Below are 14,626 nucleotides of genomic sequence, written 5' to 3'. Positions count from 1 at the left end.
AGTCTTTTGGGAGTTATTCTTGAAAGGAGAAGCATACAAAGTTTTTTGTACAAATACAGACACCAGGCATTTTATTCTAGTTAAACAATAGATAGGACTTTTCTTTTGAAAGTTATATTTTACGCAAGTTCGATGTCTAAAAAATATATTTAATATAGCTTAATAATCACCTGAAAAAATTACCCCAGAAGTATTCAAGGGCAAGACATCATACATACATAAACTGTTGACAAAGTACATGCAAAACTAATGTACTAACATTGTTCTCAAGTTACAGTTAGCAGAGAAGCTATTCAACAAGAAGACTTGCTAAAACAGCAAACAAAAGCACAACAAAATGAGTAGTGACTTGGGTTATCCCAAAAGGCATCAAGCTACTGTCGGTACAAACCTCAAGAGTCACCCAACTCGTTAATATTGTATTGTGACCATGGAGGATATCAATAATGGTTTTGTTTTAGTGGCTTAATAGGTTTGTTTGTGTGTGCTCTTCTCGCGCTTTCCCAGATGCCGAATACCCACACCCACTCCATTTTAAAAAATAAGCGTTCCAAAATTCTATGTGCAGAGAACCAGATAGGTATCAATAAGCTTTTACAAGCAAGAACAATTAGCCACAAGAAACTTGATACCAAATGTGGCCACCTACCAAAATGAGCCTGAGGAAATATGTGAGAATGCATTGCTCCTGAGAGGCCTTACGGAAGCCACAAAGAGACCAGACAACGTCAAATCATTTATACACTCTTGAACAGTCATTTCTTAGTTATATTTATACACACACAGAAATATACACATACCGAACAATTCATCCATATCAACCAACAATAGATTAAGCTAAGAAAACCATTAGAAATAAACACTACAAACAGATCTCCCATGTAATAAATAGCAGAGTTCATTCAGAAAGCTTAGCATAAAAGGACAAGTTTACACCTTACACTGAAAAGGGTAGAATATTGTATTTATTTATGGTCATTAACCCTGTCTCCTAGTACATAATCAGTGTATCTGCCAAAGGGTTGGAACCTCTGCAAGCCAAGGACCACAGTTCAGAAGACAGAAGGATAAATTTGTGTGAATATGGCAACCCTAGAGAAGCTACAAGTTCTTAATGATGATCCAAAATAGCCCAGTTAGGAATTAGATTAAAATAAGGAAAAAGACATTTGGGGCATAAAATAGCTTTGTAAGTTTAACTGCCTTATATCTCAAAAGGGACTGAAAACAGAATTCATTTTAGTAGAGGACATGAATTTGATCAATTTAGTTCTAACTCAGCCTGATCAGTTTAATTCAACATACGTAAAACTTTGAGCAAAACACAACTCAATATTAGAAATGCATACACCAACAAATTTAAATCCGTTGAAGTCCAGTTAATAGATAAGAGTGCCAAAATGTAGCAGTGCCTTTGGAGAGGAAAATTAGCACAATCCAGCAGTCATCTAAATCCAAAATCAGTGTTGTAAAGAAAAGTACAAGTTTAGTTTTTTAAAAAACTGATTGAGGTTGTGTCTGGAATTATGTTTATACAGAATCCTCCCCCAGAAATTAATGTAATTCATGAGTAAAGATTATATGTAACCATATGCTTTACTGTTACAAGAGAGAAAAATAAAGACCACCACTAATGTACTGAATAAGTGGACTGGTGAGGAACTAACAGCCCAGAAGCCTTGTCTTTCCTGGTTCTAGCTCCAGCTCTTCGGTTTTGAGGGCTTTCAGGACTTTAAAGAAGTTAAAGAAGCAAGTGTAGAACCTTAGCAGCAGGGCTATCAAGATCCCTGATTTGAGAGCAATCTGCTATGAAGAACTTATTCAAAGCCAAGGTTATAGTCTTGGAAGGTACCCAACTGCTAACATGCAGACTACAAGTACGTTAGGTCATATTAGAAGATCCTAAAACAGATCATTTTGACATTTTTTATGGCCACCGTTTGAAATCCTAAGATCAAGCCAGACGTAGGAAAATAATGTCCTCAGCCCAATAGCTCAAAAACTAGCCCACTTAGCTCAAAAAAAAAGTTGATGTTGATTTCTGTAATCTATCCATAAATACTGTACTCTACACCGAGCAAACACACAACATGTCAAATAGACTAGAGACAGATAATACAGAAAATCTTTAAGGAACAAATTACACAGCTATGAAAAAAGAATCAAAGCAAGTCTTGAAAGGAAGTTTCTCTAACAGTGTTTTTTTTTCTAACCTGTTGCTCCTCGGCTATTGGTCTGGAATGGATTTGTTGAAGGTGCCACTGGGGCAACAGGGGCAGCTACAAATGGATTTGTGGAAGGTGTTGCTGAAAGATTAAAAACATTTAATAAAACCTTTTTGTAATAGCTAATCTGATTCACATTAATTTTATACAGTGACAGACAAGCATCTCAAATTACATGATAAATTGATAATTTATAATAAAATGCTTAATCTGAAATGCATTAGAACACTAGCACTTTTTTGCCATTCTTTAGTAACTTCTATGTCACTACAGTTAAAGTATAGTACTATCAATTAAAAATCAGTAAGATGTTTGCTTACAGTCCACAAAAGGCATCAGTAACACTTACATACCTCCAAACGGAGCAGGCACACTCGAAGATGCAGGCTGTGTCTGTGCAGTAGCAGCCACGGGTACTGTTCCAAAAGCATTGCTGAAAATAATTCATACATTCAGTGAAGTCAGAATTGCTTAACAATTAATCACAATTTGCAATTGCTGTTGGCATGTGAAAGAATAGAAAAGGAATGCTTACATGCAGTTTGCAAACTGCAGTATAATTCACTGATGCCAGGAACTTAGCCCCTGATGCCAGGGTCAGAGACTATAACTACTGCTGAGCAATGAAAAGTCACCTCCACCAGCAGCAGGAAAAAGAATACTGAACAGGGGCCACCAGCATAAAGGTTGCAAAGCAGAAGCTCTAGGGGCAGCTGCAATACCAAGCAGAACTATAACAGGCTTTTGGTATTTATTACTTCAATGATCTAAAAAAGTGGTTGGCACCATTTACATTACAAATATCTGAATATATATTTTTTTTTTTTGCCAGGGATGATGCTATGGTTTTCAGAAGGCATGCAAATATTCTGTATAGGAAAATGTTACCATCTAACAGGTTTAGCGTGTAATGACTAAAAAGGTGCAGAGAACATTCTGCTCACAGAAAACGTTCTTAATTTTATCTTACAATATCCTATCAGGCAGTACTGCTATTATTTAAAACAAAGGATGCAGTTTCAGTAGTACCCCTAAACCCATTCAACATTTCCCCATTTAGATAAGAAATAAAACCCTGTTTGAGAAACAACTTTGAGCTACTTTTCTTCATATTGCTGAAGTCAGTGTAGAAAGTCAGCTACTTCTAACAAAGTACCTGCTAACATTACTGGTGGAAGTATATGCGTTACTAGAGGTTGCTGTGGAGCTGAACACGCTGTCTAATTCTGCTAGAGCTGCATACTTGTCTGAAGATGCACTTGACTGATTTGGGGCTGACAACGCAGGACCTGCTGACGCTGACACTACTGTACTGAAGCCACTTCCTTGCTCACTACCACCTAGAAAGAAAGAAACCAGATTAAAAGTGATGAAGATGGTTTCATTTTCTGCCCTGTCAACTTCGAGAACTAAATGGAAGTTCATAGACAGTTTAAGTTTCAGACTTAAAAATTAAATATGTATAGGGCATAGAGGCAAGTGTTTAACAAGCCATTTGCTATTAGCAAAGTGTCATGTTTCTATAGATACCAAGCAGCAAAGAGCCTCTGGTTTCCCTGGAAACTAATGACTCAATACTACCATCATCTTCAACAAAATCTAACAAAACACTGCCAAATAATCTGTTTCAGAACGAAGTTCCACATGACAAACCAACACAAGTTTTTATACACCATTTGAGAAGGAAAAAGTTACAACACAACTAGGTGTTTTTCCCCTTCACTTAAAAAACAACCAAATCCAAGCATCACTGCCACTGCTTCGTAAAAAAATAAAGCCAAACCTTTTTGTGACAGAGGTTAAGAAAGCTACTCTGCAGTTCTCTGCAACTGTAGCTTTTCATTCAAGAGCCTTTGCTATAGGTTTATATAAAATCCATGGTTATATCTTTATGCATGTTTTCATCATTGCAATAATAATTATTTAGAGATTTCCACTCAAGTTATTTATCTTGATAGGAAGTACGTTCCCAAAAAATCAGTCTTCCGATATCCTTTTGGAGTCACGTTAGTCTTAAAACTTACACATTAAGGGTACACTGACATGAAATTCTACTGATATAGAAAGGACATTTTGAAATACGGTTACTATTCTGACAAGGACAGCCACCCTCATGGTAAGCACACACATGTATAATAAGCATGTCAAAGAATAAAGTTTAATACCTTGCCCTGCACTGAAGATATTATCTAAATTAGCAAGAGCTGCATATTTGTCAGCTGACTGGAGATTCAGTTTATTCACTGCAGCTTTACTGGCTGCAGTTGCTGTTGCGTTGCTCTGAGAAGCATTGAAGGCTCCAAAATCAGCACTGGAGGATTTGGGGAAGTTATCAAAGTGAGCAAAGTTAGCATTCACTGATCCAGCACTTCCACCTGTAACAAATCAAGTTAAACATAATCAACACTCCAACACTAGAGAAAGTCTCTCCAACTCTAACTGACAGCACAATAATCCCACCTCTTTGCGGTCACATGAGGCAACATGTTCCCCATCCCACACGTTTAAGACTTTCTCAATTCCTTCAAAGTTACATTGGGTCATCAGAAAAAACACTTTATTTTAAAATATTTTTCAATCTGCAGATGAAGGACAAAAAAACCCCAACACCCAAGCTTCAACAGCTTAAGTCAGTCATAATTTGATCTTGAGAAACTGTATGTTATTTATTAGTTCCTAAAGTAATTCCAACAATAATATTTCGCTAGGAAAATCAGGATTTGTCTGAATCTTTAATATTTAAAATACAGAAGCTTCATTTCCCTGCCATGTCTAAGTAAAAGCCACTATGTGCATTTACTTAATGGTACAATGTTTAACCATTTCAGATGTCAGTCATCATTCTATGCAAAAAACAGTGCTTAGAAGTCCAAGAGTAACATGATTTCATGCCAAGATCTGGAGAGATAGTTTTGTTCTTTGTTCTCAGATTTTTAGACTACATCCAATCAGGGAAGAGGTGAGGGGGAAGACAACACAGCTTTTTGTACCAGTCTCCACTGACGTCAGAGATACATAAATCAGTTTTAAAAATCTGACTTCGGTCCACACAACTGAACTTCAGTTCAAATATGAAACCACAAGCTTCCATCTCTTCAGTGTTCAGACAATTTTATCTAGGTAGGTCACGTACTTAATGGAACAACTCATTTAAATTTAAGTGTATCACATAACAGTTGGTTGAGGATTCCACTCAGACTACAGAACACACAACTTTCTAATAGCATAATCAACAAGTTAAAATATATACAACAGTAGGAATGAAAACGCTATACTACAATGGCACAAAATGAAGCAAGCCGAGTTTTCCACTGTGTGGAACTTACTGTGTACAGCCTGGAGAGGAAAAGCTGAAGTAAATTCACCAAAACTGCAGCTAGATGAAAGCGTTCTGAACGCTGGACAGCCAGAAATTGTGTGTGGGTTAAAGTTAACATAAGAAGGGAGAAAGAAAATTTGAAAAAAAAGTTTAAAACAACACCACACTCAAAAGAAAAAAAAAAAGGAAAAGAAAGTCAGTCAGCCAAAGATCTAGACAAACAGCAAGTGTAAGCTCAAGCAGAAGTTCTAAAGCATGATTAAATTAAAGGAAAGCAAAATAAATCTTAACAATAGGCTCTACACATGAAGCCAAACATACTGAAGTGTGTGCATATGTTATACATACGCATAGACATACTTTTTTGGTACTGTGATGTGCTTTTGGGTCTACTGAAACACTTCTCTCACAAGACAGTCAATTCAATATTTATCAAAAGCAGTATGGTTTAGTCTTTTCATAGTTATTTCAGGTGTAGAGCTAACAAACACATAGTGCCATAAATCAGACTTCTGAGTAGCATTAGGAAGAAAAAAAAAAAAAATCAACACCAAACAGAAGGAATTCATTTTGAGTTTCCCCAGAGCTTCAGGTGGCTTGATTGCATTAAAGCAGGCAGATGCAAGAAATGAATTCAACTCGAGTACCTTCCAACATAAAGGTAAGGATTATTTTAATTAAGCATTAATCAAAAGCGCTAGGAGTTCTACCTGTATTTTGGGGCTGAAAAGAAGACTGACTTGCTGTGGGGAAACCTCCAAAATTACTCGAGCCACTAGACTGTCCAAATGCATCAAAGTTTGCAAAACCTGCATTTGCAGAGTTCTGTGCTGTAAATCGCAAAGGAACAAAACATGTTAATGGATATGGGAAATAAACACAAAAACAGATGTATTATCTGAACTCATGGTCATGATAGCCTCCGAGGGTTATGTTCCTGCCCTGTAATTTCTTTCTACATGAAAAGTCATACATTATATTCTACAATTGAAAGCTGCCTTTGAACAGGTTTTCACACGTCACCTTCACAGACCTGCACCCATTAATGCTACTTCTCCTACACTTGCTACTGCTCACAACTGCGTGACATGAAGTCCACTTCAGTTTAACCCAGAGCGTCTGCAGTGGTGGCTGATCAGGGAAAAAGAGCCAAGAAGTACAGAATACCAGATGTATACCTGTAGAGCCCAAACCAGGTAATCATTCTAAATGCTGGTTTCCAGAACTAGAATTTGTGGACTACCCAAACATTTCTTGCAACATACTGACAATTTGAATTTCTCATACACAAAGTGCTTCTTCCTTGGGTGAATGTAGTTTGGCACCACTTTAAAAGTTTTGGCTAGGTTTATAAATTCATTTCACTGGAAAATTCGGTTTTCAAAGAGCTAATAAATCAGAGAACAGAAATACAGAAAATCAATACCAATGTCAAGAAGATAGCATTCAGAGTGTATCCACAAAATAAAATCCAAGGAAATTTCAAATAGAATGTCAGTTTTCGCCTTCCTTCATGCCATACTATAGGAGAAAATAAAAATTAACACCCGTCTAATTTCAAACAGCTGGACATTCAAGCATCTATGGATTCAACAGGAATTGTGTACCTAACAGATAAACTCCACAGAAAGTCTTAAACACTATTATAAGCAAGTATTAAGGGAAAAAAACTGTTTTTAATCAAATGCAAACCAACCCCAATATACAGCTAACTTGAGTTACTATCTAAAGAAAGCCCACAAAACACCCTCTAGAAAAACAGATGGCAATACATTATATTTTTGGGTCCGGAGTAGTCTATTCTGGAGGGATTTTTGCAGATTAAGTATATACAAAAACAATAAATTATGCTGACTGTTTAAGTACAGTTACTTAATAGTCAAATAATGCCAATAAAAAGTTGTATTTCACTTAATTTCTATTTTAAAAGCATCTGTGCTACAGATTTATAAATCAAAAGAACATTTTTTTTTACAAACTACCATCTTCCACAATGCTGCTAATGTAAATGAAAGTGCAAGTATTTCCCTTCACAGGGGATACGGGGAGAGAAGGTGAGGTCTGACTATACTTGGTACCACTTTTTATCAGAAGTATATCACGCATATTGGGTCTACGTGGCACCGTTTTGGTAGCAGGGGGCTGCAGGGGTGGCCTCTGCGAGAAGAGATCAGAAGCTGCCCCCCTTTCTGCCAGCCAGTTTGTGATGGCTCCAAACCAGACCTGCCACTGCCCAAAGCTGAGCCCACCAGCAATGCTGGCGGCACCTCTGCGGTAACGTATTTAAGAAAGGGTAAAATCAACACTGTGCAGCAGGTGTGAGATGAGGCCAAAAAAACATGAAACACCACTGCAGACAGCAAGAAGAGGGAGGGGGAAGAGGTGCTCCAGGTACTGGAGCAGAGACTCCCCTCCAGCCCACAGAGAAGACCACAATGAAGACTACTGCTGTCCCCCTGCAGCCCACAGAGGACCACAGTGGAACAGATACCCACACTGCAGCTGATGGAGGACCCCACACCAGAGCAAGCAGAGATGCCCTGAGGGAAGCTGGAGCTTGCAGACAGCTCACACTGGAGCAGGGTCCAGGCAGGAGCTGCAGCTAATGGAGAGGAGCCCATGCAGAAGCAGGTCTTGTGGCAGAAGCTGTGACCCTGTGGGGGCCCCCACCAGAGCAATGCACACCTGAAGGGCTGTAGCCCACAGGAAGGGCCGTAGCCCACGGGAAGGGCCCACACTGAAGCTTATGAAGGACTGTATCCCACTTGGGGGGGAGACATCCCACAGCGGAGCAGGGGAACAGCATGAGGAGGAAGAAGTGGTACAGAAGATTATAAACTGACGGCAACCTGCATTCCCCATCCCCCTCGAAGGTAGGAGGGACAAGAGTCAGGAGTGAAACTGAGCCTGGAAAGAAGGGCTGAAAGTGGTTTTAGGTTCTTTTTTATTTGTTTTTCACTATCTTACTCTATTATTAATTGGCAAATTAATCTTCCCACAAGTCGAGCCTATTTTGCCAATGACTAACTGGCAAGCGATCTCCCAGTCCTTATCTTGACTCACAAGCTTTTTCTTCGTATTTTCTCCTCCCATCCTGCTGAGGAGGGGGAGCGAGAGCACAGCTTGGTAGACACTGGGCAGCCAGCCAAGGTCAACCCACCACAGCACCAGAGTCAACAAGTGGGTGCAGGGAGGGAAATCAATGAAAAAGCAAGGTCTTGGGCTGTTCTAAAACCTTCACCTTTAAAAGTGCACATGGAGAAAAAGTTGACACAAACAGAATAGTTGCTATTATCATAGCATCTGTGTCAGTTCAAACAGCATTCTACAGACTTCAGCTCCCAGTTCTACAGTTTGGTTTTTCATTTTTCTTTTTAAACCAGTAGCTTCAAGAGGAATCAATAATGCAAGGTGCAATCAAATTCTTAAAACTAAGCGATGCTTTTATCCCTATGTATCGACTTCATAGAAGTCCGATGTTTGTTGACATTTATGTACTTAATCCTATTCGGTCACTCCTAGAATTGTGCTAATTTTTTTTGTTTTAACCACTCACACAAACAGAATACTCTGTCAAGACTCTGAAATGAAGTATCTTTTGGATCTAGATTAAAAACTGGAACATATTATATTACAGGCCAGTTTTACAATTTTATTGCATCAGCTGACACAAAGTTTGCAAATGCGCCCATGTTAAAACAGTAGAGCTGTAAAGACTCTTCTGCAGAGCATTCAGATGTTAATCTTGCTTTATTTTATGTGGTAAGGTTTAAACCCATGTAAAAATCGCACAAAGGTAAAGACCAGGTAAGACTTGTACTTTCCTGTACCTGAAGAACAGGTAGATCAGCAATTCCAAAATTCAGATACCCACACAGAAACCCAAGAACAACCCTAAGTTAAGGAACTGCAGTGGATTACAAATTGACATAGATTTACAACTGCTGTGGTGACTGCAGATCAACGAGGCAGTACAAAAGCTATCTGGCTAAAGCTAGCTCAAGTATGACAGCACCAGTCATGGCAACACAAGCTGCCCCCTACAAGCTTTGCATAGTTTCTTCTGTGAGGTTTGCACTACTTAGCGTGGAATAAAGGCATGAAATATTCTAAAACCAAAAAAACCCAAAACCAAATAAAGTCCACATATATTCAATTACAAAACCGAAAATAGTTCTCTAGAAGACAATGCTATGCTGTACTGTTTTTCTTCCAAGTAAAGCCTCTTTTCCCTTGTTATCTGTGATAGAATTTTGTTCTGCTTTTTTAAAGTCTTTTGTGCAGGTCTCCTACTCCATTAGTTTATAGAAAGTATACATGCCAAATTTTTTTCTTTTTTGTTGCTATTACAAGTCAGTAAACTTCAGAGAACAGTTATCTACCAACATCTTCAAAATCTCGTCATTTTGCAGAAGTTATGGAACTTTGTAAGTTAAATACAGAGTAAACATAAGGTCAGCACATCTCCCCTTCCACATGCAATACTGTCCAGAGCCAGCTTAGCACATTAGAAAACTCAGGAAAAAAAAAAAAGGAACATATAAGAAGTTATGCTCTTCCTGCATAATTTTCAAGCTTTACATCTACACTTTACAGATCACGGCACAAGTTTGTTAGTATTTTCCTATCAGCCGCTGCACTCAGTTGTGCCTTAATTGCAGAAACAGTAACTCATATCAGAAGACCTTAAATCTGCTGGTGCTTTTTAATTATTTCTTTAGTTAACCATAACGTACATAATGGTAAAGAGAAGAGTCCATCCCCTGGCAGGCATAGCTAAAACCAAGCCCCAAAACAGGAACACTGGACCATAAACTTTGAGAAAGGAGTGCTGGACTAAGTAAGAGCTCTTCCACCCTCTGCTGTAGCGTGGGATTAGTAACAAGAGTTATGTACTTATAGAGCTCTCAGATGCTCATTTAAAATAATTTTCGCCAAAGCCAGTGGAATGATCAACCCTCCCTGTGTTCCAAAGGGCAGAGTCTGTAACATTTCATTATTAATTTCAGTTAACACTACCCCGTGGTTACTGCACACGTAACAAGCCTTACAAGTGTTTTACTCCAGCAAGTCAGAAAACTGTTTCAGATAAACCAGTCTGCAACACACATTCAGCTATCATGCTCAGCATTAGATTTTTGTCTTTTAGAAACTGATTTACCAGCCCTGAAACTGTTATGGGTTCTAAAACTTACGGAGTCATGGGAATGAGCACAATATTTAATTACTGAAACAGAAAACTAGTCAGTACAGCTGAGTATTCCTCTCAGTTTTGATTTTCAGCACTGATTTCAAACAGAAATTATCACTCTTTTGTAACATTGTATTTATTTTGGAATATTCGTATTTCTCTTTATCCTTTTAAAGGTTATCCAGCAGAAATGCAGTAAAATTTTACCTAGATTTGGAACACAGCATTGGAATACTGCTTCAACAGAATTTTCATATCCCGAAACCCAGTAATTAAGTGTATATAAGCACAGCATCGTTCAGCAACAAGTTTGGAAAGAGCAAGAATTAAATATCTGCAGCCTCTTCAGTAACACTGTACAACATTGGCTAGTCAGCATAAGTTCTCCCAGATAAATATACCATGAAAAAGATGATTAACATAAAATCTTATATTAAGGATTTTATAAAATACATTGCAACAGTAATTCATATTCTGTATTACTGAATTCAACCAACTTTCACAACTATTTTTTTTTAAAGTTAACTTTGAGAAATCCTTGATGCTTTGCTCAGTTCCTTAGGTGTGCCTTAAGCTCCTTCCATCACACCTCCTCTCGGCTGTTAACAATTTCAGGACTGATTTGCAAGAAATGTGTCTTACTCTTGTTGGCTTACCAGCATCACAGTTTCCTTCAGAAAAACTAGATAAAAAGCCCATTCAGACAAGGCAGGCAAAGGTACTTTCCCACAATTACAATGCAAGTTAGCAACATACTTCAGTGACCACAGAATCAAATTTTTCTTTAGGATAAACTTCTATGGCTCAAGAACTTTGGCTGAAAATAAACCCTGAGGGCTCAATATGTTTTACTGAAGTCATTCTTTAAGAATTCAAGGCCCACCCCCATCCTCAGTCAATACATATGCTCAAAGCTTGTTTATTCTTCCTGGAACTACAGAATACTACACTAGTAGTATTCAGTTTTCAAATACACACAGACAAAAGAGGAGATCGTTCTTTAAACTGAGGAAGCCTTTGGTTTTCTTTTGACAAATTGACAGTTATTGTCAATGCATTTGAACTCCCTTGAATAAAGTATCTGTATCTGCTTTCTTTCTGAATGTTCTTCCTAATAATTTTCAGAAATAAAATTGACGGTCTAATATCAGCTTCTCCCCGAACTCTGTTACTCATCCTCTCACTCTCTCACCCAGAAAATTGAAAGTTCTAGTAGTAGGCAGAAACAGTTTAATAATACATGTCATTGAAAATAGCTACAGCAACTCCCACCTCAAAAAGCAGGATTAGCAGCCTTTGTGTCTTCAACCTTTCTTGATAAACATCTAAAGGAAATCTTGAGCAATACAACACTCAAGGCACAGCAATTACATAAGCTTCATGAAGTTTAGCATAAAGTCAAAAATTAAAACTACATTTTATACATTTAAAAGGGACGGGGATACACTGTTCAGAATACTTACCTGTATGACTGTTGAAGTGTGCAAAATTAGCAAAATTTGCTGTAGCAGTTGACTGAGGAGCAGCAGCAGCAAAGATATCTGAGCCAAGGTCACCGAGGAGGTCAAATTGTTTCTTTTCTTGTTGCTGCTGTCCTTGAGATCGAACTACAACAGGAGACTACAAGCAACATTTCAATTAGCCAATACAAAAAAAGCTGATGTTTTACCAAACTGACTTTTGCAAAATACTAGAAGGACAGACTAAGCGTATTTCTTTAACAAGCCATTTACTGCTGAAGTTTAAGGTGCTGTACACGGCACAGACCTTCTTCCCATAGTATGAGAAGGATCTATTTATGCTACTATGGTGGCTTTTAAAGGATCTCTGCAGTAGATTTCCATGGATTAATAGGGCCTAGAAGAATACAGGAGCAGCATATAACCAACTTCAAAATTATGTAATTAAGACTGCAAATACAAGCAATAAAACTTAATTTTACAAGTCGGAAAACAGTTATTCACTGCATTTTAAGAAAGTCTTTAGAATTCAGTATAGGGAGAGAAAAACTGAAGAATTTCATAGCAAGGCTGCAAGCTACAAATTTCTACTGTGAGTCTCGAGAGGTCCATTCAAGAGTTGCCTGTATCATAAAAGTAAAACAGTTTTTCAAAAAATTGTCTTCCCTCCAAAATTTAAGTACATAGTATTGTTTGGCTTTACATAAAAGCACGCAGACACTCCCCAAAAGCCACCTGATAAAGACAGGTACAGAATGCATTGGAAGTAATACAGAACATGCATGCTCTTCATGCACATATTCACTACTAATCTTATGGTTAACAGTATCAGCCTTTTTACTGTTTTTGAATAAAAAACCAAACATGAAAATACATCACATTAAGTCCAAACTGTAGAGATATTTAAGCAAAAGACAATCATATTTAAACTTTTCAATCGCACTGGAAAATTCTGCTTATCGAAAATGACCACGTTAAAAAATCAGTTTGAACAGAAACAAGCTTAATTTAGGATCTGGTCTGCAGACCGTGTGCTTCAACAAAATACGTCACAAAGTTGTCTTTAGTGGTCATGTTATTAAGCAACAGTTGTTATTGCAAGAATTCTTGTACCACTAAAAAAGTACAGCTGAACAGTTCTGTGCTCTTCAGCTCTGTCATTACTCACTTGGCTAGGTGTGCCCTTGTTTAAGTGCAGTGTGGGTGCAGCTTCTCCCAAGAGAGATTTGAGTGGCTTCACCTCAGGTGTGCTGCTTGTACTACTAGCAGAAGACCCCGATATGGATGCGTGAACTGATGCCACCACCTTTGCTTGCTCTGGAGGAACATACCTACATTCAAAAAGAGCCATGTTTTTTACAAGTTTAACATGAAAAGTTCTGCTCAACATTCATACAACTAAAGTGTGAGAACTAGCAGATCTCAGCTTTGCTATTTTAACCACTGACCCTGAAACAAATTCTACCAGTAGTTTGCAAAATACCCATTGAAATATACCAGATATTTTTTTTAAATGGACTAGAACTCCCAAGTCATCAATATTTTATAGCACTTATTAAATGCAAACTTCCACCTCCTAATAAAAGCCTGCAAAACTTTTACTTTACACTGTTGTTGACATCCCCTTAAGCCATTTCTGTTCCATCGATATGAACTACACATTGAGAAGCTTCTTTATTTGTCTTCTCCGCTTCCTGTAGGAGCTCTGAATAAAGTCCAGAAATCATTTTACATTACAGAGCTGTGCAATCTAGTCCAAAGAGCACACAGGAAGGAAAGCACACTCAAAAACATGAGGCTAACCGTGCATCTTCACTTCTTGTCATACAGGCAATCTTCATAATTGTAAAGCGATCTTACCATCTTTTCTTTTCGTATTTCTCCTGTAGAAATTCCTTCACTTTCTGTGGATCCCTGAAGTCTGGAATTGCTGATGATCTATCATCAAATAGGCCTAGCCAAATCTGTTTGCACACCTTATAAAAAAAATCACCACGGATTAATCAGAGAAAATACCTTAATTCAAAATCCTATTTAAGTTTCCAATTGTTAATACATCAAACCATTACAAAGCGCGTGGTTGTACATTTTTTGTTCCAGACTGAACCGCTTTAACAACTGACTGGTGCACCATGTACTGGTCTAAATACTTACAAGTTGAAAGACCATCTGTCACAGCAGGGCAAGCAAATCCTAGTATCTGATTTCACCATCAAATACAGCTTTTACAAAATATTTGTTGTATGTAAATAAAAGGGGGGAAAGCACCCGATTTCTACTTATGATCTTTAAGACTCTTTTCCTTCACCTAATGCTACACACTGCTTACTTGTACTTTGGCATTTCAACAGATTCCATACGCCTTAAGCCCCAGGTGGTAGTTTTTAAGGATTTGAGGTTTAGTATTTATACTTAAAATTACTATTTGAGT

At 37.9% G+C, this 14,626-nt stretch overlaps 1 protein-coding gene across 5 annotated transcripts in view; it reads right to left on the bottom strand.

The window, feature by feature from the left end:
• Positions 1-14,626, bottom strand: part of AGFG1 (ArfGAP with FG repeats 1) — a 36,842-nt gene that overhangs the window by 2,686 nt on the left and 19,530 nt on the right. For 2 of the 5 annotated variants that reach the window (XM_055817157.1, XM_055817161.1), the window contains exons 3-11: positions 14,056-14,171; positions 13,364-13,526; positions 12,199-12,355; positions 6,255-6,374; positions 5,552-5,623; positions 4,391-4,600; positions 3,382-3,565; positions 2,579-2,658; positions 2,214-2,306 (exon numbers count right to left, since the gene is read on the bottom strand). In XM_055817157.1, coding sequence (XP_055673132.1) covers positions 2,214-2,306; positions 2,579-2,658; positions 3,382-3,565; positions 4,391-4,600; positions 5,552-5,623; positions 6,255-6,374; positions 12,199-12,355; positions 13,364-13,526; positions 14,056-14,171 — 1,195 coding nt within the window. The remainder of the gene's footprint in view (positions 1-2,213; positions 2,307-2,578; positions 2,659-3,381; positions 3,566-4,390; positions 4,601-5,551; positions 5,624-6,254; positions 6,375-12,198; positions 12,356-13,363; positions 13,527-14,055; positions 14,172-14,626) is intronic. The other 3 variants (XM_055817159.1, XM_055817158.1, XM_055817160.1) reach the window with 3 other exon arrangements.

Source organism: Falco peregrinus, chromosome 12 (assembly GCF_023634155.1).
Source record: "Falco peregrinus isolate bFalPer1 chromosome 12, bFalPer1.pri, whole genome shotgun sequence".
Lineage (NCBI taxonomy): Eukaryota > Metazoa > Chordata > Aves > Falconiformes > Falconidae > Falco > Falco peregrinus.
Note: the sequence above shows the minus strand (reverse complement) of the source record. Positions and strands in the feature narration are given on the sequence as shown.